General features: G+C 44.1%; 1 protein-coding gene across 1 annotated transcript in view; it reads right to left on the bottom strand.

Moving 5' to 3' along the window:
- Positions 1-231: 231 nt before the first annotated feature.
- EHHADH (enoyl-CoA hydratase and 3-hydroxyacyl CoA dehydrogenase) overlaps positions 232-24,601 on the bottom strand; it is a 59,567-nt gene continuing 35,197 nt past the window's right edge. The window contains exons 6-7 of the mRNA XM_063429887.1: positions 5,598-5,939; positions 232-2,118 (exon numbers count right to left, since the gene is read on the bottom strand). Coding sequence (XP_063285957.1) covers positions 845-2,118; positions 5,598-5,939 — 1,616 coding nt within the window. The 3' untranslated portion in view covers positions 232-844. The remainder of the gene's footprint in view (positions 2,119-5,597; positions 5,940-24,601) is intronic.

Raw genomic sequence — 24,601 nt, 5'->3', positions numbered from 1 at the left:
GTGAAGGGAATGCTTGATAAAGAGGATTTCAATAGCACTTCCATTTTATTTTAAAAAAACAAACACAAAACTTTTCCTAACATATAGCTTTTCAGAAATATTTAAAAATTGAAAAAAAATCTGTAGTTGCAATGACGCTGTAGATTGTACACCATATTTTATCATTACAATCAGAAAATTGATCATGAGCAAAAAAAATTTCAAAAACATATATTATCCATTTAACAGGGGTAAAAATTTACAATCACTATTTCCAATAGCTACTGGCAAGTGAAGATGTAGCCCTGGTTAGTTGAAATGCACCCATTGTGAGTTTGCTATGGCATAGGACTTCAAATTTTAAGGCAAGCTATAAAATATACATAATGGGAGTAATGAACAAATACCCAAGTAAAATCCCAATTTTTACATTTCAGTATTTATGAAAGTCAACTCCTGATGATACCGAATGTGGCTGTATTGCATAATTATTGATATGAGGAACTATTTGACAACTACATATTAAAAATTAGAGAAGCAAACATTCTTACCCAGACAACCTTCATTAACCAAGCTTAAAGAAAACACAGAAAACATACAAGAAGTATATAATTAAGACTATATTTTTAAGTCATTCTGGACCAGAACACCTCTTCTACACTGGAATGTGCCTTGATTTTTAAGTATTTTAATTTTCAACCTAATTAATATTGTCAAATGTATTGATCCTAAAGCAGAATATAATGTATTAGTAACAATTATAGTTCCTCTCAAGTACACATGTTTAGGCTGGGTAACTGTTTAATATAAAATGTGTTGTACCATCATTTTTTGTTTTTTTAAGAAAGCATCAGCCACCTTGAAATCACAGCCTGCTGTTGGAATTTCCGATTTGTGTTCTCCACTCTTTGATTGGAGGTCCTCCGACTGCTGCCAATTTCTTCAGTAAGAAAGTGGGCTTCATGCTTGGTACATCAGCGTTGGCCTTACTATACTTATCTAGTGTGTTAAACACTTTTGTCAAACCAACTGTGGCTGCGTAATACATTATGCCACCTCTATGTTTAGGAAAGCCATAGCCATTGTTATATATGACATCAATATCTTCTGGTCCAGAGGCTATTCCATCTTCTAAAATTCTAAATCCTTCGTTAATGAGTGCATATAAACATCGATCTTGAATCTCTTGTGGATTTGCTGGGTGCTGCTCAGTTTGGTGAGTTCTTCTGTATTTCTCAAGGAAGTCTCTCACCCATGGGTCAGGTTTGGCATTTCTTCCACCTGCTTTCTCGTACTGGTACCAGCCCTTACCGGATTTTTGTCCAAATCTCCCTAACTCACACAACATATCTGCAAGAGGGCTATATCTCTTACCATTGCGCTGCCTGGCACTGAATCCTGGAGGAGCATTAGGACCAGTTAGTCCCTGCTCCGTACGTGACCTCCACCCTACATCCAAACCTGCGAGATCCATCATTCTAAAAGGGCCCATTGCAAAGCCAAATTCCTCGAGTGCCTGGTCCACCTCTTCTGGATAACAGCCTTCTTCTAACAGATAGCCTGCTTGTTCAAGGTATGGACCCAGCATGCGGTTGCCAACAAACAGAGGGCAGTTGCCCACAAGTACCGCAACCTTTCCCAATGATTTGCCAAGGTTCATGGCAGTAGCAATAGTTGTAAGAGATGTGTGATGACCTCTAACTACTTCTAAGAGCCGCATGATGTTGGCAGGTGAGAAGAAATGGGTACCAATGACTTGCTCAGGCCGGTTTGTGACAGATGCAATTTCATCAATATTAAGACCTGATGTGTTGGTACAGAGGAAAGCATCAGGTTTGGCTATGGCAGATAATTTATGGAATATCTCTTTTTTCAGTTGCAGGTTTTCATATACAGCTTCAATAATAAGGTCTACATTGTGGAGGTCTCCAAAGTCTAGAGTAAATGTCACAGAACCAAGTCCGTCCCCAGGAGATGATGCTTTTCCTTGCTGTTTCAACTTTAAAACTTCACGATCAAGTAGGGCATTTACAGCTTGTCTACCGATATCCAACTGCTTTGTGTCTTGCTCTAAGGCAATTACTGGAATATTTGCCTTTGACAAGGAAGTAACTATACCTCTTCCCATTGTCCCCAGTCCTGTGCAAAAGAAAGAACAGGGAATTTAGATTAGTATTTTTATAAAAGTAGGAATAATAACTCGTATTGTGAGGGCATAATATAATGAAAGAATCTTCGTTATGAGACAAGAAACAAGCCAAATGGATTTAAAATATACATATATTATTCATATTCCTAAACAGGGAACATTGATTGCAGTAAAAGAAAAAAGAAAAATTACATTTGTTATGGCTCTCAAAAAGTTACTGCACAACCCAAAACAAGATAAATAAATAATTTGCATTAATTTAAATGGGAAAAACAAACAGTTATACTACTGACACTCAATATATATATTTTTGTAATTACGGTATCTTTTTTATTGCATAGTAAGCATAGGGAATACATACAATATGTAATCAAGCAACATAACAACATTTTTAAATAAAGGTTGCAAAAATCATTTAGCCTTCTAGTACTGAAGAAGAGAGCAAAGTATAGCTGTAGACAGAAGGCAAGCAATCACAGCAACAGCATATGTGGGGTGTGTTTAGTCAGTCAGATACGACAATAGTAAATATGTACAATTAAGACAATAGGAAACATTCAGTAGTAATAATGAAAAATGTGTTACGATAAGTGAGAACAGCTAAGAAAGCCATCAAAATATGAACAAGACGAAGTTCAGCTAGCTGCTCCAGTGCAGCACTAGAGCATCCGGATGGTATAAAGGGGTTACATAGTTACATAATGGTCTAGGTTGAAAATGGAATAAAGTTCAATATTGAAAGTCTATCCACACCCCAGCAATGCTTGGAAGATTCCACACAGGGATGGTCTTTGGAATGTGTGAGCTGAGAGGGCGCACAGGGTGCCATGTCAACAAGAGAGCCAGGTGGTGGGCACGGCTCATAGTTCCCCTATAATGCACACTGGGGACATGCCTGAAATGGTGCTGGCAGAGGCTCCAGGAGGAAAGGGATGCAGCCCCTGATCAGGTCAACTCCGTGCATTTCGTTGCAGGGGAAGTGACAACATAAGGCAAAGGGCAGCGCCAGACGCACAGAGCTGCCCTGATAAGAGCTACAGGCAGCACACACACTACATGAAGCGCTCAAGCTACAAGAGATAGCTTCATCAATGGCTAGGATAGAGCTGGATGTGGGGAAACTAATATAATTATAGACTATCTGCCCTGATTCCTCACCATGGAGACCTTAAACATAAGCGATGCCAAGGACTTGCAGAAAAACTGTAGACTGGCACTCAAAATATTAACAGTTTACAAATAGCACTGTCACTTAAGAGGTAATCAATGTGTAAGCACTTCAAACAGATTCATACTGCTGTGACCCAGTAGCAAGCCGGATGTTCAGTTTTATTAATCTACAATTCCCATGATCTCACGCAGAACATCTTGACAGCCCCAGAGTAACTGAATTTTTCTGTTATCCACTAAGCCCTCAAGGCATACCAGGGGTTAATTAATGCAGGAGGTATCAAATGCAAAGCTAATGTATTCAGTAATTTCATCTACACGAGAAACTCCCAGAAGCAAACACATTTCCTGCTCTGCTTGGGAAAGAAGATACTTTTACCAATATTGCTATCAGGACAGTTCTAAGGAAATAAATAAATAACAAAGCCTATGATTAATCATATTAATATACATAAAGGCTTTCACGTATAAAGTAAGATCTCATTTATAGCAAGCATGAAAAATTAATATCTCTATTATGTCTGGGAACAGGCTCGATGTATTAAAGGTTTTTAAAATTGCAGATGTCAACAACAACAACAACACATTTGGCTGCCGGAGTATTTTTGTGGTTTTTTTTTTGTTTGAACTGATGAGATGAGAAAATATTTTATATAATGGCTTTCCCCCCCATTATGGGTCACATTGCAAAAGGATAAAAAGGGCTTTAGCACATTTCTGTAATAATATGTATAATTCAAATTGTCTATTTAGTGTGTAGCTTTGACAAAGCTGGCATTTGTTTGTGAAGGAGAATCGATGCATCTCTTAATACTTTTTGTGCCATCTAAATTCAGGGCAAGACATTCTATCAATGTTTTATAAGGAATGCCTTTCTCGGCTAAGAATACTTTTGTCAGGACCCTAGATATCACCTTCAGGAACTTGTTAAAGGCAGCTCGACAGCAGTCCAGCCATGTCTCATTTGGGGAAATCTGAAAATGTTTACCTGATCCATCAATGTTCCAAGAACAACTAAGTACCATCTTCACTCCCACTCACAGTACATATATCTCTCAATATCCCTCATATTTTGATGTCTGGGTAAGGAGTGATATTTTATCCCTATGCTCTTTATCCTTAAAGCAAGGACCTACAACTGGCCACTACCGTGCCACCAAGACATGTGCATAACTCATGCTTCACCATTAAGCATGAGGTGTTCCTCATCTTGAGCCAGGAAAAGTAGACAAACCAATTTGGGGTTGAATTAATAGTTTGGCTATTTCAAAGTGAAAGTAAGAGAGAAATAAGAGGTTTAGTGACACTGGAGGAGATGCCGGAGATGCATTGATTTTGAAGACCAAAATGCTAGAATGGAGTATCAAGACACTCTGAGGCATTAATAAGACATCAGGGGTGTAGATACAGAAGAAAAGTATATATATATGGTGGGTATAGAATCTTGAGGACATATGGTGGTAAAAAGACGTCTTTAAAAAAAAAAAAAACTGTGCCCCCCAAAAAACTAGAGAAATTATAATTATTAATATGAAAACCCATTTTATAAAGAATACATTTAAACTTAAAAAGTAGTTAAAAACTGAGACACAAAATACCATGTATAAAAAAAAAATATGTTTTTATATATATATATATATATATTGCTATATCTAAAATACAGTCAATTGTTCAGGCCCTGACATTTAGTCAGATAATGAACAACTGCATTTGACTTTAAAGTGCAAGCAGCAATCTACATGGGGGACAGGGCGGATGAGCTAAGCCAGCATTAGGGGGTGACTCGAGACACACATTGTGTACACTTGGAAATAAATACATTGGGGAAAGAATCAAGGGAGGAATAAAAGGGAGGGAAAGGCTATGAAAAGAGTCAAATGTGAGAAAATGTGGGACTGATGCAGCTGACGAAGAAAAGAGAAGACATTGAATTCATGTGGAAAAAGATGGGAAATACTGACTTTGGGAGATAACAGCGGTTGAACAATGGACATAAAAAAGAGAGGTGTAATATGATAAATTTTCAAAAACTAAAGGAAAATGAGAATAGTTGAGGGTAAAGGAATCAGAGAAATGGGTTTAAGAACTTACAGGAGATGCACAGAGCAATGTATCTTAATTCTTAATTAATGCATAAGTTAGCGAATGGAATTAAGAATTTATCTATGAAGACCAATCACAATGATCTAATAAAGTCTTTGTGACATATGTTTCATGGTACAAGATCTCCAGGTTTTTAGTCTTAAAATCTTCATATAAATGTAACAAGCATTCTATTAATACTGTGCGTCCAACCTACCTATGACAGCAGCTGTACGGATTGCTTTGGGTGCCACTTTGTCCCATCTCCCACCAGAGGGCGTTGTCCATTTTCCAACTTCCCTTTCTGAGAAGAAAGCATACTGCTGGGCCTGTGGCTGCCCCGTAGACCATAAAGATGTGAATAGCTCTCTTTCCTTCTCTAAGCCTTTCTGAAAAGGCAAAACAATGGAGGCTTTTACTGCCTCAATGCATGCTAGAGGAGCTTGTGCCCCACGAAACTGCCTCTTAGCCTTTGTCATTGCAGTGTTCAGGAAGTTGTCCATATTGGGAATGGACTGGACAGGAGAAGTGCTAAGCCTTCGTGTTTCCAAAGATTGTCCTAAAAAAGACATAAAAAGAGATTTATAATACACCGTTTATTTAAAGATAATGGACAATACATTCAGCTCAGCATGGAGAGTTACACAGTCAGTGACAACAACAAAGTTTAACAGATAACTACTATGAAAAATGTAAGGGACACTGTCACGGGAGATGGGACTCCTCATACGTGTTCCCTTAATTATACTTTGCATCGTCTAATGTTTCCCCTACACTGCATGGATCTGAGTGCTATTTATAGAACTTGGGTGCTCAGATCAGGACTATTTAACAATGTATTGTTTGTGGGGTCCCCTTGTTCGCAAATCATGTTTAGGCTTGATTAGAATAGTGTGCTTGTTCTATTCTAAATATGATAAAAATGAGGCTTAATTATTAATCTGTGGGTAAGTATTAATTTATCTTTTGGATATGATACTGGAACACAAGGCTAATGGCCATTAACATATCAAAGGACCCCCTATCTAAGAGGGAATCTAGACATATGGCAAATTAGAGTTAGTTTGTATTTAAACCAGACTTCCAGGCCACTTATGTGTGACTTCTCAGACCTTGCAGAGTAGCTCTGCTGGGCTTTAAAGAGGAATTTAGGTTGTAAGCTCTGACCTCCCATACAATCAAAGTAACCCCTTTTGAAATTGACGATACCACCACTACCAGGCAGCCAGTTCATATATGCACGAACATAACTTTCGTTTTACCAAACTGATCAGAGCGCTTTTTGGATATGTTGTGCGCTCATGTCGGGGTTATTCGGAAATATATATTTTTGTGGGGTTCCAATGCTGTTGTCATATTTTTGAGATATGTAAAAACTGTATGTAAGTTTTCCTATTTGAGAGATAATTTGATTAGCTTAATTGGAGCTCAATTATCTCTCAAATACAATGGCTTGTGGGAAGGAAACCCGTGTGATTTTGTATTAGAAACCCCATGCTAGGGGCACTGCATAAAAAGCAGAGTGTGGCCTAATAAAGTTTAGATTGCTGTTTTTACCCAATACGACTGGTTGCGTCCATTATATTGGGAAAACTACACAAAGGGAATACTTTCACTATATTCAGCACATCTGGAATTAGGACTAGTGGAGGATTGAAGGCATAACAGCAATAGACTCATGAACCCATGAAAGACACTCAATGTTGGAAGAAGTTACCTTTCAAAAACACTAAGTCACATGACCAACACAGTTCATTATATTAGTTTGGGTTCTGTGAGTCTCTGGTTTTTCCCCCTCATAAAACACCCTTAGTTCATTTTTCAGCCACTTTTGATAATGTGAAACTTCACTTCCGAATTGTCAAGTGCTATTCCATCTAGCTAGAATAGCACTAATTGACTAGAAAGCTATGTAAATCCACTTCCTGATCTGTGTTGTCTCTGTATGGATACCTTATTTAACACCACTTCCCTGTATAGCAAGGAAGAGAGGGGAAGAAGGGCAGTGTCAGCTGCTCTCAATTTGATATGGACTGATGGAGGAGACTGAATTAGAGAGGCACAGAGCATGCTCCTTCCTATGGTCTTGACTCTCCAGCAATCCCCAGCTTAAGTGAAAGGGTGACATCACACTTTAATTCTAGGAGCATACTGAGCATGTGTCAGGTGTATACTCAGACTGGGCATTCTTTACAAATGGCCCTGTATGTTGACAATGTGGGGAGGAGGAAGAGGACAGGTGTTAGTGGCTGTCAATCCTAAAGTGGGACATCTGGAATGTATGTTTACCTAGCACACATGGGCTACTAGAGTTAATGGATTTCCTATTTATTTTCTCTATGTGACAGATTGTCAAAACCATGTCTTGGTGTGGCATGTTGGCATCAAAATTGCCTCTTTGAGTAAGCTATTGTTCACCTTGCTTGCATGCTCTCATTTAATCGTTTTGTCTTGGTGTGCATGGATGCAAAAAAGCAGTTATAGAATCATGCATATAGAGAGATGATAACAGCCACCCTATAAAGAGACATTCCGCTACCTTAGTTCTCATGTAAAATAACCTTCTTTTGTCATCAAATATTTACACACTATGTACAGTATACTTTCCCAATAATTCAGTGTATATTTCACACATCATCTATACCCTTCTAGCAACCTGTTCAAGGGCATGCTTCTGTTCCCAGTCCTAGCTGTTCACTTGTACTTAAAGGAGAAGTCTAAGCACCATAACCCCTACATGCCAATATAATGGTTACAGTGCTCTTACGTAGTAGTAGGTGCTAGGCAGGGCCGGATTAACATAGGGGCTGATGGAGCAGCAGCTCCAGGCCCAGGCCCATGGAATAGGCCCATTGTAAAAAAAAAAAAAAAAAAAAATTCCCTGTATAAAAACGGAGATTACTCTGCAATACCAGCACCGGCCAGTAGGGGTCTCTGTGTATGGAGAGAGGCAGGGATAGGAAGTTACAGCATCTCCCTGCCTCTCTCTACTCACTGATCCGCGGGGGAGCAGCTACACAGCATAGGGAGTCCAGACAGCAGCTCCCAGCCTGCAGAGACAGACTACAGCTCAGGTATGTGAAGGATGGGGGAAGGGGAAGCAGGGAGACATGTGGACACATGTCTCTCAGTGTCCCCATGTCTCTCAGTGTCCGTATGACTTCCAGCCAGTGTCTCAGTGTCCCCATGTCTCCCAGTGTCCCTATGTCTCCCAGCCAGTGTCTCAGTGTCCCCATATCTCCCAGTGTCTGTGTCCCCATGTCTCTGTGTCCTTAGTGTCCCCATGTCTCCCAGTGTCCCCAAATGTCTGTGTCCCCATGTCTATGTCCACAAGTGCCCCATGTCCCCAAGTGTCTGTGTCCCCATGCCTCCCAGCCAGTGTCCTTAGTGTCTGTGTCCCTATGTCTTTCAGTGTCCCTAGTGTCTTAGTTTCTCCAAATGTCTGTGTCACCATGGCTCCCAATGTCCCCTAGTCTCCCAGTATCTGTGTCCCCATGTCTGTGTCCCCGTGTCTCTGTGTCCCCATGTCTCCCAGTGTCCCCATGACTCCCAGCCAGTGTCCCCATGTCTCCCAGTGTCCCTATCTTTCCCAGCCAGTGTCCCTAGTGTCTCAGTGTTCCCATGTCTCCCAGTGTCTGTGTCCCCATGTCTCTATGTCCTTAGTGTCCCCATGTCTCCCAGTGTCCCCATGTCTATGTCCACAAGTGCTCCATGTCTCCCAGTGTCCCCATGTCTCTGTGTCCCCATGTCTCCCAGCTAGTGTCTGTGTCCCCATGTCTGTGTCCCCATGTCTCCCAGCTAGTGTCTGTGTCCCCATGTTTCCCAGTGTCTGTGTCCTTAGTGTCCCCAAATGTCTCAATGTCCCCATGCCTCCCAGTGTCACCATGTCTATGTCCACAAGTGCCCCATGTCTCTCAGTGTCCCAAGTGTCTGTGTCCCCATGCCTCCCAGCCAGTGTCCGTGTCCCCATGTCTCCTAGTGTCTGTGTCCCCATGTCTGTGTCCCTAATGTCTGTCATTTCTCCCAGTGTCCCCAAATGTCTGTGTCCTCATGTCTCCCAGTGTCCCCATGTATGTATTCACAAGTGCCCCCATGTCTTCAGTGCCCCCATGTCCCTCAGTATCCCCACGTCTCTCAGTGTCCCCATGTCTCTGTGTCCCCTAGTATCCTAGTGACACGGGACATACTGAGACATGGGGACACTGGGAGAAATGGGGACACAGACAATGAGAGACTAGGGGACTGGGCGACATGGGGACATTGACACTGTGATACATAGGAACACTGATGCCAGGCTGGCCTTCCAATTCTTTGGACAGACATGCCCCCTTTTTGGGCATGTTCGCCCCTTTTGGCAGTTCTGGTCACGTGATTCGCGCCAGCGGTGCACCCTTTTATGGGGTATGGATTTGCTTGAAAGATGAAAGCATTAATTAGATAAAGAGATTAGCATACAGTATGTGTTTTCTTATAGCTGCATCCTTTGAGTTTCCCTCTAACACCAACTCCATCAGATACATGACTCTTGAGAGGTATGACTGTTTTAGAGTTTTTGGTCGATAAGTTTCTGTAATTAGGCCCCATCATAATTGTCAGTACCAGGCCCACTGGGCTCTTAATCTGGCCCTGGTGCTAGGTAATACCTTTTTGAACGGTTTAACCAAAACTCTTGCAACCTTAGCCACCTGCAGCCTATTTGACAGAAGTGTCATGTTGGCTGGCCTGCAATCAACTAGCAGGGGGTCAGGACAAGGATGATTCAGGTGACCCCGTTTATCAACCCACTATAGTGGTTATGGTGCTTACACTTCCTCAGTAAGCCCTGAATCTAACTACCAGTAAGTTTCCTCCTAGTTCTTGTCCTGCAGCTCACGTTTCTAGCACCCAGTTCGACTATCCTAATGTCTGTTGCTAAATATAATTTTCTCATCAGATTTGCTTTACTTATTTATGGTCATCTATCATTTAATTATTCGACTTTGCTTTCTAATTCTGTGTTGCAGTCTCATATAAATAGGAGTATGCTCAGTTAACTGATACACTATATAACGTTTTCTAATTTTTGACTCTGGCAGCAACAGGATATAGGGGTAGATGGAGAAATAATTGTGTAATCTGCAACACTAAGCATTACCTACTTGGTCTTTTGGATCTATGCTGTCATGTTTTTACCTATATGTTATGTATAAAGAAGTCTAAATGGTGACTTTATCTACAGCGCAGGTAACATAAAATTTAGTACAGCAGATAAACATTTAAAATATTCAAAAAAGCAATCTAAAAGTTTGTCCTAACAAATGCACAGGGAATCAAATGATGCTTTGGCACTACATTTATCAGGGATATTTCTCTGCCATTTCCTTAACCCCTTACGGACACATGACATGTGTGACATGTCATGATTCCCTTTTATTCCAGAAGTTTGGTACTTAAGGGGTTAAAGGGATCCTGTTGTACCAGGAAAATAATGCAGTTTTCCTGGTACTTAATGCTCCTGTAGTGCCTCTTCCCTCGCAGCCCCCCTCCTGCAGGGCAGAAGGGGTTAAAACCTCTTGAGTCACTTACCTGAATCCAGCCCATGCTCCTCCCGGCAATAGACACGCACGCTTTAGACCTCCCCATAAGGACTCTCTAGGGTCACAGCACCCAATCAACTTCAATTAGCTAAAGTGGTCTGGGTGCCTACAGTGTCCCTTTAAGGGAAGCATCAGGGTACAAAGTCAGGAGGGGAAGGACGATGCCGTGAATTAGGACTGGATCTGATACTATAGAGAGGTATGACATTTACAGTGGTTTAAAATGTTGAATTTACATATTTGGTAGAATACTCATTTTGTGCCCATGGCTTCTTCCATACCCAATAAATACAGTGGGCATTATGCCCAACAAAAAGATCTTTGTAATCTGTCACCTCCATCCAGCTGCTCCGTCTATTCCCATTCCCTCGCTTCTTTCTTTACCTGTAACTTTCTTCCCAAATGTACTCCTCTTTCCTTGCTGCATGCTCAAAAAGTATTCGAGCGCTGCAGCAGAAAGGCAACAGGTATAATTGTCGCCACTGGCGAAACAACCGTGGTCGCAGGGATCGCAGCTGCGACCGGGCCCGTCATTCCAGGGGGCCAGGTCGCCCTGTTGACCCCTGCAACCAGGGTGCCTGCTAGCATTTCGGTGCGGCCCCAACTGCGTGGAAAACCCACCGGGGCCGCATTGAAGGAGCCATCCGGTGGTCTATGTTTTTGGGGCCACCTGATGGCAATGGATTTCCGTGGGGCCCGGTCAGCTCTGCGGCGCTTTAAGTGCGCAACCGGGCCCCAGTGATGATGTCAGAGCTGGGAGAAAGCAGTCACTTCCTCCCAGGCAACAGAGCGCTGCGCAGGAGGAGAGAAGGGAGTCAGAGTGGGAACTCTGACTCCCATCAGCATGAGGACCAGCCACTGGACCCCAGGTAAGTCATTAAACATTTTTTTTTTTTAACAGTGTGTGTGTGTGTGATAGAGAATGTCTGTACCAGTATATCCGTGTGTCTATCTGTGTGTGTATGTCTGTATGTATGGGTCTCTGTGTGTATGTGTGTGTGTTTGTATGTATGTGTCTGTATGTATGGGTGTGTATGTATTTATGTGTGTTTGTATGTGTGTCTGTCTGCATGTGTGTGTGTGTGTGTGTGTGTGTGGGGGGGGGTAGACATATGGGGGAGGGGGGGGGGGGGGGCAGGGCAATTTTTGCACCGGGACCCCGTGGTTTCTAGTTAAGCCTCTGAATGTTGCCTATTGGCTACATTGTGTACAGTGTCAAGTTGAACTAGAAAATGTTCTATTGAAATGTTCCACTGCTAGGCAGCTCAAGGGCCGGATTAAGAGCCCAGTGGGCCTGGTGCTGACAATTATGATGGGCCTATTTACAGAATCTTATCGACCAAAAACACTAAAACGGTCATACCTCCCAAGCGTCATGTATCTGATGGAGATGGTGTTGGAGGGAGACTCATAGGATGCAGCTATAAGAAAACATATACTCTATGCTAATCTCTCTCTAATTTATGCTTTCATCTTTCCAATAAATCCATACCCCCTAACAGCAGTGTCCAGTGAAGCAGGAAGTCAATGGGCAGGGTAAAAGGGTGGGCCATTGGTGCGAATCACGTCACCAGACCTGCCAAAAGGGGAGAACATGCCCAAAAAGGCGGCATGTCTGTCCAAAGAATTTGAAGGACAGCCTGGCATGAATGCATGTCAGGCTGCCCGCCAATCCTGCAGGCTGGCCAACTAAGGGCATACTATGCAGGCAGCATTCTGAGCTTGACATAAATGCATCTAATGATGCGCTCACTCCATGCTTTCTAAGGACTGTCCCCTAGCACTCGCTGGTCCACTTGTCTCCTTATCTTCTTACTAGCAGACAGAAGTTCCTGATATACAGTCTGAGACAGAGAAAAGGTGTATGTAGTGAGTGTAGAAGAAAGGAGGGGACATACCACAGTGTTAGAGAGACCAACAGCATTACCTAAACTAATTTTATTGTCAGCCAGTCCACACAGGTTTTGTTCCCATACATCCCTCTTAAGCTTCCAAACTTAAAGGGACACTATAGTCACCAGAACAACTACAGCTTATTGTATTTGTTCTGGTAAGCAGAATCATTCCATTCAGGCCTTTTGCAGTAAACACTGTTTTTTCAGAGAAAATAACTCCACTGGTCACTCCTTAGATGGCTGCTAGAGGTGCTTCCTGGGGCAGTACTGCCTAGTGTGCAGCACTGCCATTCAGTGTCTCCACCCTCTGCATGCAGACACTGAACTTTCCTCATAGAGATGCATCGATTCAATTTATCTTTATGAGGAGATGCTGATTGGCCAGGGCTATGTTGGACTTGTGCTGGCTCTGACCCTGATCTGCCTAGTTAACAGTCTCAGCCAATCCTATGGGCAAGTATTGTAATTTGCTCAGACCACCACTTCTGATGATGTCAGCAGACAGTCAGTTCAGAGGCAGAGCCAGCAGTTGCACACTTGAATAAAAGTTATATTTTACTATACTTAGGGAGGCAAGAAGGGGCCAGGGTGGTGGTTTTAACATATCAGGGTCAGAAATACATGATTGTGTTCCTGACCCTGTAGTGCTCCTTTAAGCAAGAGTATGTGAAGAGTAGTTAGGGTTGTCACCTTTCTTGGGGAAAAAATACCAGCCTTAATCATTTGTATAATCACAAGGAGTGACATCAGAGAAAATTCTGTCAAATCACCAACAAACTACTCACAGTTTGATTCTGCTGTATAGATGGATTGCTCCCAATGTCTCCCTGTCTCCCAGTGTCTCAGTCTCGCAAGTCACCCAGTGTCTCAGTGTCTCTATGTATCACAGTGTCAGTGTACCCATGTCGCCCAGTCCCCTAGTCTCCCAGTGTCTCAGTGTCCCCATTTCTCCCAGTGTCCCAATGTCTCAGTGTGTCCCCATGTCACTAGGAGACCCGGAAACACACAGACATGGGGACACTGGGAGACATGGGGACACTGAGACATTTAGGGAAACTGGGAGAAATGGGGACACTGAGACACTATGGACACAGACACTGAGACATGGGGAAATTGAAACATTTGGGGACACTAAGACACTAGGGGCACAGAGACATGGGAACACAGACACTGGGAGACTAGGGGACACTGGGAGACTAGGGGACACTGGCTGGGAGACAGACACTTGTGGACATAGACATGGGGACACTGGGACATATAGGGACACTAGACACACAGAGACATGGGACACAGACACTGGGAGACTTGGGGACACTGAGACACTGGCTGGGGGACATGGGGACACTGGGAGAAATGGGGACAGTGTCTCTGTGTCCCAATGTCTCAGTGTCTCCCAATGTCCCCATGTGTCTCAGCGTCCCCATGTGTCCCAGCGTCCCCATGTGTCCCAGCGTCCCCATGTGTCCCAGCGTCCCCATGTGTCCCAGGTCTCCCAGTGTCTGTGTCCCCATATGTCCTAGTGTCTCAGTGTCCCCTAGTGTCTGTGTCCCCTAGGTCCCTTAGTGTCCCCTAGTGTCTCAGTGTCCCCTAGTGTCCCTACTATCTTTCCCCCCATCCCTCACTTACTGTAGAGCTGTTGTCTGGACTCTGTGCTGTGTAGCTGCTCCCCCACAGATCAGTGAGTAGTAGAGAGAGGCAGGGATATGCTGTAACTTCCTATCCCTGCCTCTCTCCACACACAGTGACCCCTACTGGCCGGTGCTGGTATCGCAGAGTAATCTCCATTTATTCTGAGAAAAATACCTGCATTTGTATTGCTGGTATTACTGCAATACCGGCACGGCCACACAGCCTCAAATACCGGCTGTGCCAGTAAAATACCAGTCAGGTGGCAAACCTAAGAGTAGTGTGTAAAAAAAAAAAAAAAATATATATATGTTTTTTTTTTTTTTTAAATGGGCCTATTCCATGGGCCTGGGCCTGGAGCTGCAGCTCCATCAGCCCCTATGTTAATCCGGCCCTGGGCAGCTCTGTACCATTGTGATCTCTTTAGGAGAATATCTTGATGTTGTGAGTTTGTTCATTGAACAATACCTTCATTTTGGAAAATGCTCTTGCAGTGGCCCCTTGCAGACTAATGACATTCTAACATCTACAAGTAACATTTGGAGAGTTGTAGAACTCAGGCTTTTGTATTGCTAAGTGAATTATGTAGAGATATAGTTAGAGATTTGAGAAAAAAAAAAGCTTAAAATGTGTCTTTAAATGTTGACATATTTCACAATTATACCAGAGTTTAATTTAATGTTCTCTTCCTCGAGGCCAGCCACGACAAGACAAGTGCAGCGCTGGAAAAAAGGTGAGTAAAACGTCTTTTTCATGACGGACATGGGGGGACAGGAACCTTAACGGCACTACTAGAACTACAGTGTCAGGAAGACAGGTTTGTATTCCTGACACTATAGTGTTTCTTTAACCCCTTAAGGACACATGACGTGTGTGAAATGTCATGATTCCCTTTTATTCCAGAAGTTTGGTCCTTAAGGGGTTAAGTAAATTACATACAATTTACACACATGCTATTTTGTCACAAGTTACTAGTGATATGGAATTGTCACTAATGCTTTTGACCAGCCAAATATCACAATCATTGCAGGTTTACGGTTGGATGGCTTTGGCCCATCCAACCGTAAAAATGTTTACGGTTTTGTTAGGGGGACAGTTATTAGTAAAATTAAATGTAACATTTTCTATCTACATTTAAGTTTGTATTATTTTTCCTTGAGCCTATTCACTATAATGACTCATCCAGGCAACTACTCAACTAAAGCTAAATTGCAGGTTTTTATTGTTGGATTAACAGCATTTGAATCTGTTACTACAAACCCTACAAATATGAAGAAAATATAGAATGATGATACAATTCCAATAACTGGTTGGTCATGGCTTCAAATGGTGAAGGCTGCTAATGCGTGTTAAGAGAAAATTAGTATTGATTGTTTTTAAAATATCAAAGAGGTGTTTTTAGGTGACAAAGCTATTATACAATTACATTGCAGAAATCCATCTAGCTAGGTTTAGATATTTTCCTCATACTTAGTTTTTACTTTCTGAGCATAGGGCATCTGTACATCAAGGGAGGAAATGAGCCGTGCAAATGAAAAAAATGTTTTGTTCATTCTAAAGGAAAAATAAATAGTTCACGTAATTATTCCTCTGAATATTGGCTTGTTTCCATGGTTGTCGGTAACTTTTACCACCAATTCACTAATCACGAAATTGGCTATTTCTAACCTTAGTGACCACCTGCAGTTACCCAAATTAGCAGCTGTGAAAAGTTTTTAACAACCCATAGAGACTAATAGTAGCCAGTGGCGTACATACCGGGGTCGCAGGGGTCGCGGCTGCGACCGGGCCCGGCCCACCAGGGGGCCCGGCCGCCCTGCGACCCAGGTATGTACCCACAGGGCCAGCCTCTTCTGCTGGGGGGCCCAAGAGCCGGCCACCTCCGGGCCCCCCGAGGCTGGCCCTGCTGTCACCCGGCTGGCGGGCGCGCGAGGGAGCACTGTCCCCTGGGTGCTCCCTCTTCAGCTCCCTCGCGCACCGCACTGAAACCATCAGTACGCATCAGTACGCGGCGCGCGAGGGAGCTGAAGAGGGAGCACTCAGGGGACAGTGCTCCCTCGCGCGCCCGCCAGCCGGGTGACAGCAGGGCCAGCAACACCACTGGACCCCAGGGAATCCCCCCAGCTCTCCCACAGGTAAGGAGGCTGGGGGGATTAAATTAAAAAACAAACAAAAAAAAACGTGTGAGTGAGTGTGTTAGTGTGAGTGAGTGTGTTAGTGTGAGTGAGTGTGTTAGTGTGTGTTAGTGTTAGTGAGTGTGTTAGTGTGAGTGATTGTGTTAGTGTGAGTGATTGTGTTAGTGTGAGTGATTGTGTTAGTGTGAGTGTGTTAGTGTGAGTGATTGTGTTACTGTTAGTGTGAGTGATTGTGTTAGTGAGTGTTAGTGTTAGTGAGTGTGTTAGTGAGTGTGTTAGTGTGAGTGATTGTGTTACTGTTAGTGTGTTAGTGTGAGTGTGTTAGTGAGTGTGTTAGTGTTAGTGAGTGTGTTAGTTAGTGTGAGTGTTAGTGCGTTAGTGAGTGCGTTAGTGTGTGTTAGTGTTAGTGAGTGTGTTAGTGTGTGTGTGTGTCTGTCACTGAGTGTGTGTCTGTCAGTAAATGTGTGCGTCTGTTCATGAGAGTGTGTGTGTGTCTAAAGCACTTACCTTTCTCCAGCGCCGGGCTCCCTTGGCGCTGGGGATCTCTCCGTCCCGATCCGCCTCTCAGCTCCGAATGCACATGCGTGGCAAGAGCCACGCGCGCATTCAAACCGCCCATAGGAAAGCATTACTCAATGCTTTCCAATGGACGTTCAGCGTCTTCTCACTGTGATTTTCACAGTGAGAATCACAGAGGGGGGCGGGGCCGGACCGCTGAGCTGGACGGTCACGAAAATCAACAGCTCCTGCAACTTTCGAAATTATAAGCCTCTAAAAATACAAATTTCGTGCCAGAACCCACACAAGCACCTTAACTCGGACTTACCTACCTCAGGAGCCAGCCGATGTGCCCCGGGTCTGCCGCCCGCGAGTACAAGGAGCGTCCATCGAGGTTGTCGGGAGTGCGGCCTAGCAGTATCGCCGGACGGGTGAGGCGGCCGATCCCCCGCTCTGTGCGACCTAGTGCCCTCCCAAGCTTGCAACACAGCCCTGTTCCCCCCCCTCTGGACCGGCGGGGGTTATCCCGGTCCTCCTTCGCCTGAATCTGGCACCAACTGACAAAGATACCGCCACCCTAACTGTCTGAGATACTGCCACAACAGAAGCAAACAAAATGGCGGCCCAGCTTATCACGCAAGGAGCAAACTCCCAGCACTCTGAGACGGAGCCTCTGGACTAGGCACGGATCGCTTAACAGACTGATCGAACAGGTACACAAACTCAAAAGACACACGAGCCAGGCGGAGTGTGTCCAAGATGGCCGCCCGCCGCAGCTCACAGAGGGGAGCCATGAGTAGCCATATGCAACCTTCCTCCTTAGAGGCCCTCGACCGACTATGCTCAGCCATGTACGATCTACAATGCAGCAGTGGTATGCCCAACCTTCAAGCGGCACAGGCAGTGGCCAGGTGGCTCCGACCGACGACCCGCAGACGCCATTATAGTACCCCACTACAGGTATTCCAGGCGGGCATCCTTCCACGCAGGCACCGGCAGGTGGCTAGGCAGGAGGCTGATCCCGCCAACCCGAGCGCACGGTCCTGCACACACACAAGCGGCAAGGAGAACGCCGGTCGGCCACAAAGCCCCAACAGCATGCCAGAGCACAGCAAGCCAGACCGGCTAACCACCAAGCGCCGAACAACAGCACAAGAGACAACCAGGCTGCACCAAGCCAGCAACCGCCCTAAATCACTGCACAATCTACCCCCACGGGTGACCACAACTCTAAGGGGATGGAAGCAACCACTTACAGGTCAGCAAGCAGTGACTGGTGTGCCAAGGGGCACCTCATGCACGAGACAATACAGATCTCTCCCTGGAGGACTTATTAGCTGCTTTGATGTAATGCCCAAACAGGGAGTAGGGTGAAAAATCCCCGAGAGGGGAACAGCTCGCCTACCGGATACCGACAACCTGCTATATCAAGGGACGACCCGACAATAATTGACGCTAAAATAACACTAATTACTGTCAAAATGATGTTTTTTCTAAGTGTCCTAAGCGTTCTCCTTTTACTATTTGTGACAAGAGCCCCGACGCTCATGGACTTCTCTATTGGCCATCACATGTTTTACCGTGATATTCACTCAGCAGTCACTAACTCATGTAAAATGTCCGGCATACGTCTATCAGTTTATGTACCCGTCTTGCATACTTATGATATCACTTTGCCAACTGACCCCTATCGAGCAACCATAGTTTACACGGGCACATAGAGATGGTGTTGGCTGCCTGTATATACCTTTATAATTTTACTCTAAGCTTGGATGTTATTCTAGAGTCTAAATGCACTAGTCCTATAACCACTGTTCCTATAACCAGCGATGTACAGCCTGTCTGAGTAGTAACTACTAATCAATGCTTAAGCAGATCTATTTCTAGCGAGGTGTTACCTATTTTGCCTGATCCCCACAAGTTTTGTGTTCTAATGTTTTAGCATGTTACCAACCGGATCCTATGATCCATAGCCTGTATTTTAATCCACTGATTGATACTTATAACATTTAACCTAATGTTTAACCACTGTTTCTTTAAACTGTGGGCTTATTGTCTACACACGTGAAATCACCTGTAGGACCTCTAATATTTTGGCAAGTTGCTTACCGGATCTTGTGATCCTTAGCCTGTATTTTCTAACTACTGTTTTAACGACTAAAAAAATGTAAAAATTTATCTATGTGTAATCTGTCGCCTGACTAGCAGGACCTAGCGAGATATTAATCCGGATCCTACGATCCTTAGCTTGTAATTTCAAATTGGAGTTTAACTACGTTACTTTAAAAAAAAAAAAAAAAAAAATTAGGCATTGAAAATCTGGAAATGTACTTTAACTTTGTGTATTGTTGTACCGACCCTATAATGTAACTCGCTTTAACGTTTCCTCCGTCTTCTCTTCTGTACCCCATACTATATGCCTTAATAAAAATCAGATTGACAAAAAAAAAAAAAAGAATCACAGAAAATCCTCTAGCGGCTGTCAATGAGACAGCCACTAGAGGCTGGATTAACCCTCAGTGAAACATAGCAGTTTCTCTGAAACTGCTATGTTTTCAGCTGCAGGGTTAAAACTAGAGAGACCTGGTACCCAGACCACTTCATTGAGCTGATTTGATCTGGGTGTCTGTAGTGGTCCTTTAAGTGTATGTGTTTATGCATGCACTGGCGTACATACCGCGGTAGCACGGTTCGCAGCCCTGCGACCAGGTGCCCGCCACCATGTGTTGCGGCCCCAGCCCGCGCAGAGTAAGCGCGGGGGGGGGGCCCACGGATCAGTTTTCGCACCGGGGCCCCATGGGTTGTGTGTACGCCACTGATAGTAGCTGCTATTTATTTACCAGCTGGCTGCTATCGGACTAAAAATTACACTTTATTGACTTAGGTGTGATGATAAAAATACTTTTTAAGACTGCATCTTAGTTAAAAACATACGTATAGACTGCCAGCGATAGCGAATTACCTACACCACCATGTCAGATGAACCCTGACAGCAGAAAACATTAAAGAACTTGAGAACACCTATCACCCTACAGGAGCTGCAATATGCACTAAAAATGTAAAAAACTCACAGGGCTCCAGGACCGGATTGACCACCTGCAGTAAACCTCAAGAAATTCCAAGATCAACTTTTACCACATCTACTCACAGGCCTGAACTCCCCCTTGGGGGGGGGGGATATTCCCAAGCTACACGCTGACAGCCACCATTACAGTCATACCAAAGGAAGGGGTAGACCCAACAATCTGCTCTAGCTACAGGTCTATCTCGCTCCTAAACACAGACCTTGAGTTGTTCTCAAAAGTGCTGGCACTGCGAGTGAGCAACGTGATCCCAGAGCTGGTCGACCCAGGTCAAGTGGGCTTTATCCCGGGGAGAGAAGCGAGAGACAACACCATCAGAGCTCTTAAAGGGACACTATAGTCACCAGAACAACTACAGTTTATTGAATTTGTTCTGGTGAGTAGAATCATTCCCTTCAGGCTTTTTGCTGTAAACACTGTCTTTTCAGAGAAAATGCAGTGTTTACATTACAGCCTAGTGATAACAGGTCTAAAGGAAACATGGACAAACTATGCAGCTGCAGGCTTGAATACAAGTAAGATTTTACTTTATTTTTAGAGGCATGAGGGGACCACGGAGGCTAGGGTGGCTAGATGATTGTGTTCCTGACCCTATAGTGCTCCTTCAATGTGATGCACGCAGCCCAAAACACCGGCAGATGAATCCTTCTCCTCTCCACCGACGCCGAGAAGGCCTTTGATCGGGTGGACTGGACGTTCATGCAAGGGACACTGTGCGCAATGGGCTTCGGGCCTCACATGCTTGCTTGGATCACATCTCTCTATCCCAACCCAAACGCCAGGATATGCATAAGTGGAGCCCTCTCGTCCTCCTTTCCCATACAGAACGGCACAAGACAGGGCAGCACCCTGTTCCCCCTTCCTGTTTGCTCTCTCTCTAGAACCATTTCTGGAGGCAGTCAGACGGGACGGGGGTATCACGGGATTCAAGCACAGAGTCAAGGAGCACAAAATAGTGGCATACGCAGATTAACTGCTTTTCTTCCTAGAGACCCCGGCCGTGTCGCTATCGAACCTACTATACAGATTCTGCGAGTATAGCCAATTAGCCAACCTGAAACTTAATGTGGACAAATTGGTCCTCTCGGTCACGATACCCGATGTGGAAAATGCACACTAAAGCTCTCAATCCGCCTTCAAATGGTGTAAGGACAGAATTAAATACATAGGCATTTGGCTTACGAAAGACCAATCAAAGCTATACCACCATAATTTCTTACCCATTCTCCACACGCTACACACCGACATGGTCAAGTGGAACAAACTCTGACTCCTGATGAGGCTTTTATACCTCTTCCAGACTATACCGGTAGTCATACCAAAGGCCTTCTTTCAGTCCATTAACGTGGCCGTAACAAAATTTGTATGGAAGTCTAGTACACCCAGAGTTAGCAGAGCTCAACTGGCCCTGCCAAAACAACTCGGAGGAGTGGGTTTACCATCCATCCAACTATATCACCAAGTAACACACCTCCTGAGACTGACGGACTGGCACACAAAAAGCTCACACAAATTGTGGGTGGAATCAGAAGGCACAGGCTGGGGAGACTGCCGAGCCTGGCTTGGGTTTTAAGCCCCTTACAAGACAAACCCCTGAGTGAACATCCCCACATAACTGCAACCTTGGAACTGTAGGCATCCAGAAGGTTGTCGCACCAACTGAACAACACCACACTCCCCCCTGACCTCCCTTACACACAATCCAGAGGAAGGTGGCAGCCTCACGAATAGGGATATGGAGGGATTCGGAGACACGGATTGGATGCATCTACGACAATGGTGCACCGACACGGGTGTCAAACAACTCCACGAACTTATCCCTGAACTAAAACAACTCAAACAATTGAACTACAAACTTATCACCAACTGGTACAGAACACCTGAGAGATTAAGCTGTATGAACATGGAGATGCGGAACGGACATTGGAACCAACATTTGGAGAGGAGGAGATTTGGACAACCATTGGAGAGGAGAGGAGGAGATTTGGGGGAAAAAAAATTAGTTTACAAGAGTCAAAATGGATTTTTGAAATGAGAACACTAACTCCGTTAGGTTTAAATATAGATTTTGAGATCAATTGTATCCTATAGTTCTCCAATATTGAACCATATCTCCTTCTTTTTCTATGTCTCTATACTTTTATGGTTTTTATCACGATTCTTTTATCACCTTTTTTATCTATTAACTTATCACTGGAAATAAGGGTTTTATAATTGCTGATATACTTAGACGTATTTTAAATGCCTTATATAGTATATATATTTACCTATGTTTTTATGTTATTTACATCCGCCCACATATGTATTTTATGGACACTATGGACATGAATGCCCATCACCATAATGGACTACGGAGGTTCGATGCCACTCCCCCTAGGACTTCAAATGGATATTGAACTCCGTGATGCGCGCGCAACCGGAAGTGACGTTGATTGCCGAAAACTGGATGTACGTCACCAGAAGTGACGCGACGCGAGGACGACCAAGAAGAAAAGAAAGGGGAAAAAAAGGAAAGAATTTTATATTTTAAATGTTTTTTTATTTTTTGATCAGACATGTTTGGGAGGGCACTGGGCTATGTCTGGAACAGGATGTGGCACCATATTGGGGATGGCAAACCACATCCTGTCCAGACCATATTTGGAAATGGGAGGGAATTAGTTTTTTCAATTAACAGAAGTGATATTATTTTGTAATTAAGTATGTTACATTTATAAATTATGGATATTCAGTGTATGAGATACCTGAACCTGAGGAAGACCTTATATAGGTTCTAACGCGTTGTGCTTTTATTATTCTTTATACTTTTACTAAAGCCAAATAAATATTTACTTTTAATTTCCAACTTGGACCCTGGAATCTTTGTTACATTAAACCATCGCGTTTCTCAGTTCCTGTGGGTGTGACTGCTGAATTTCTACCTATAAATCTCCTGAAGTGAGATGAAATGCACCATAGGTCCAGAGCCAACTTATAATAGGCTCTAAAAATTGTGAGTTTGCCGACTACTCTTATTCATAATATTTGTTTAAATACAGGTCACACTATGTGTATTTGTTTTATTTAATATAGGCAAAAATACACTTAAGAAAGAACCTGTATTATATATCTTTTAAGGTAAACATATTTATTTATGTGCGCTAGTCACTTTATTCTGTACAATCACATTGGAACCAACATACACATTTGGTGGACTTGCTCCAAGATAGATCCCTACTGGAGACAGATACACAAAACAAAGAAATCGTGGATACGGATCGTAGCCACTGCCGATGCTCCTACACCGCACAAAACTCCCACTGGCAGCTTACAAACGATCACTCACATGACACCTCCTAAACGCAGCTAAATCTCTCATCCCGATACGGTAGAGCACCACCGTCACCCCAACATTAGAGAACTGGATGGACAAGGTGCAGGACATATATGGGATGGAGACACTCACACCTGCACTACACGGGACCACAGAACGCTGCTTACAGACTTGGATGCCATGGGTGGACTACATCTCCAGAAGGACCATGGTGGCGGGTTAGGGGGGGGGTGCTGGACTGGCCTGGGGCGCGGTGGTGGGGGAGACACCTTTTTTCCACCTTCTGAACCTCCCCCAGCTCTGTCCTCTCTCGCCTCTTTGCTTACTCAGCACCCGCCCACACCCGCTCGATTCTCTACCTGACCTCCCCGCTCCGCCATATGCTAACATCCCCGCCCAGTACGATCACCCGCAGCCGACGCGGAGGTCCTGAGATGAAAAGGAGGAGGGCCGGCTGGCTGGGAAGAGACGGGGGCACCAGGTATACAGTTATCTCACCTAAGAGTTATTAACAGACAGGGAGGCACTGACACAGACCAAAGATGTACACACATTTCTGACACGCGGAATCGGAACAACAAACAGGCACGGGTCACTACTCCAAACACAGGGGTCGGAAACAGACAGAGCACTACGGAGTAGGGAGACATGGTCCCCAACCTCAGTGGCACGACTGACGCACGAACAGCCACACTCAAAGGGAAAGCTGAGGCTCTACCCACAGAGGAAACCTGGACTTGAGGGCCCAAGATACAGCAGTTAAGCTATACTGTATTAAAAACTATCCCCCCCACCCAGAAGAGCACATCTGTTCATACATAACTAGCATACCACCCCACTATATACAACACGGATGCTAAGATCCTGACTAAAATATAGCTTACCACAGGGAATGCAAGGTACAGGGGCAGGGTGAACTTAGCAGACCTCCTCAAAGGATGGTTAGATACAGCAAATGCAACACACTACTAAACCAATAAGCTGAGATGTATGCCCGACCATATTTTGCTACTGTAAAGCGCTGCGGAATTAGTGGGCGCTATATAAATAATAATAATAATAATATGTTGGCTATAATTGATTGTGTTTAAGAAT

Source organism: Pelobates fuscus, chromosome 8, assembly GCF_036172605.1.
Source record: "Pelobates fuscus isolate aPelFus1 chromosome 8, aPelFus1.pri, whole genome shotgun sequence".
Lineage (NCBI taxonomy): Eukaryota > Metazoa > Chordata > Amphibia > Anura > Pelobatidae > Pelobates > Pelobates fuscus.
The sequence above is the reverse complement of the archived record's forward strand: the minus strand, read 5'-3'. Positions and strand labels throughout refer to the sequence as shown.